This window comes from Neophocaena asiaeorientalis, unplaced genomic scaffold, assembly GCF_003031525.2.
Source record: "Neophocaena asiaeorientalis asiaeorientalis breed wild unplaced genomic scaffold, Neophocaena_asiaeorientalis_V1.1 scaffold728, whole genome shotgun sequence".
Classification (NCBI taxonomy): Eukaryota; Metazoa; Chordata; class Mammalia; order Artiodactyla; family Phocoenidae; genus Neophocaena; species Neophocaena asiaeorientalis.
The window spans coordinates 335,672-337,356 of NW_020174278.1; the positions used below are offsets into that span (position 1 = coordinate 335,672).

Below are 1,685 nucleotides of genomic sequence, written 5' to 3' on the forward strand. Positions count from 1 at the left end.
CTCCCTCTCTCTCTCCTTTCTCTCCTTTCTCTCCCCCTCTCCCCCTTCCCCTTCCCCCTCTCCCTCTACTTCTCCCTACACAATTTGGAAAGGCGCCCTTTCTCCCCTTCTCAGTAAATAAATGTTTACATTCCTGGAAACCGTTTGATTTCGCTGGCTCTTTATGAGAATGCTAGAATATCTATTTATTTAAGGGCGAAGGTCCTTTTACTCCTTTGCAAACTTCAACCTACCAATCCAGCCTTCTTCCGCGCTTGCTGGAGCTCCTGAATCAAGTTCTGAAGCTCTTTTCCTTCCAGGTAACCACTTCCTGTAAAGACAAAGAGGCACCCAGGTGTCAGACATCTCATTCTGAGTTTCTTCCCCATTCAATTTCCACAACAGCTATCTTTCTGGCCACCGGAGAGGTTCTCTCTTGCCTCGATATTCATTAACCCGCAAAGGATACAGGCGCAGCAGTGCTCCCCTCCCGGCGTGTCAACATTTAGACCCACTAAGGGCAAAGGAGGTTGGTTGGGATGCTGAATGTAGCCGTAGAAACTTTGGGGGGCAGGGTCCCTAAATCTCCCCCCTCCTTTTTATGAGTACCATTCTTGGAGAATAAAAGTTTACGGTTTTGGGATAACATAGAAACAATACATAAACTTTAAAGTTAATGGTTGGCCGCCAAATGGAGAGATAAGATTAGGGAGGTGCGGGAAGAAGTAAAGAAAAGAAATGAGGGATAATCAGATCAGGATCCTCAAGGAAGGGGAAAGGGAGGGAAAGGGCATGGACAAGGTTCTTCAAAAGAGAGAAGATAATCACCGTCAGCGTCGAAATGAAGCCAGATCTCGAAAAACTGTGAGGCTGTGATCACGGATGATTGCAGGTGGGATTCTGCCATTGTATAGCGGAGTGTGTGTCTGCGTGGAATATGCGTGTGTGAGTATGTCAGGGCGAAAGTGGGGTGAGAACCTCAGGGTGTGTGTGTGTGTGTGTGTGTGTGTGTGTAAAGAAGAAATCCTGGGCTGCTGGAGGAAGAAGAGCAGAGCGCAGGCGCTGCCAGGCGCTGTCCTCGGTGCTGTTAAGCTCCGGCGTTCCTCCGGAGTTCTCTCTCCACAGCCGGCACCCAGTTCTCAGTATTTATCTTGACAGTCGAGCCGGGCCACGCCTCCTCTTGCCTCCCATTCCTCAATCCCGCCTCTTGCTCGCACCAACCTTCTTCCCCTCCCTTCCAGTTTTCTCCTCTCCTCCCAGGAAAGCTAGTTGGAGCAGTAGTTTTGAAGTGTAGAAAGCAGCGGGTGGTGGGAAATCCTTAGCTCAGAGACTGGATGCTGAAAACAGACAAATTTCCCTCCACATTCTTATGTCCAAAAGGTATCTTACTCCTGAATACTATACTATAGTAAAACAACGTACATGAAGAGGTTTTGATTTTCAGATGGAAGAGGAAAGCTAATGATGGGTAGAACCACATAAATGATACTTATATTGTGTGTGTGTATGTGCATGATTTCTCCAAGATGTTTTAGTATTTGTTTGAACAAAGTCAGGCGAAAGTTTGGCAAATATTAGATTAATTTAATTAATGTATACAAGGAATATATTGATATCAATAACTACTCTATTTTGTGCTTGTGAGGACCATCACATGAATGTTTCTTAAGATGGTTTATATAAACAAGCCTTGCCAACATGAGAAA

The 1,685-nt window shown here is 45.8% G+C and overlaps 1 protein-coding gene across 1 annotated transcript in view; it reads right to left on the bottom strand.

The window, feature by feature from the left end:
• CALB1 (calbindin 1) overlaps positions 1 to 1,095 on the bottom strand; it is a 22,544-nt gene extending 21,449 nt beyond the window's left edge. The window contains exons 1-2 of the mRNA XM_024755873.1: positions 808 to 1,095; positions 234 to 310 (exon numbers count right to left, since the gene is read on the bottom strand). Of these exons, the coding sequence (XP_024611641.1) occupies positions 234 to 310; positions 808 to 886 (156 nt within the window). The 5' untranslated portion in view covers positions 887 to 1,095. The remainder of the gene's footprint in view (positions 1 to 233; positions 311 to 807) is intronic.
• Positions 1,096 to 1,685: the final 590 nt, after the last annotated feature.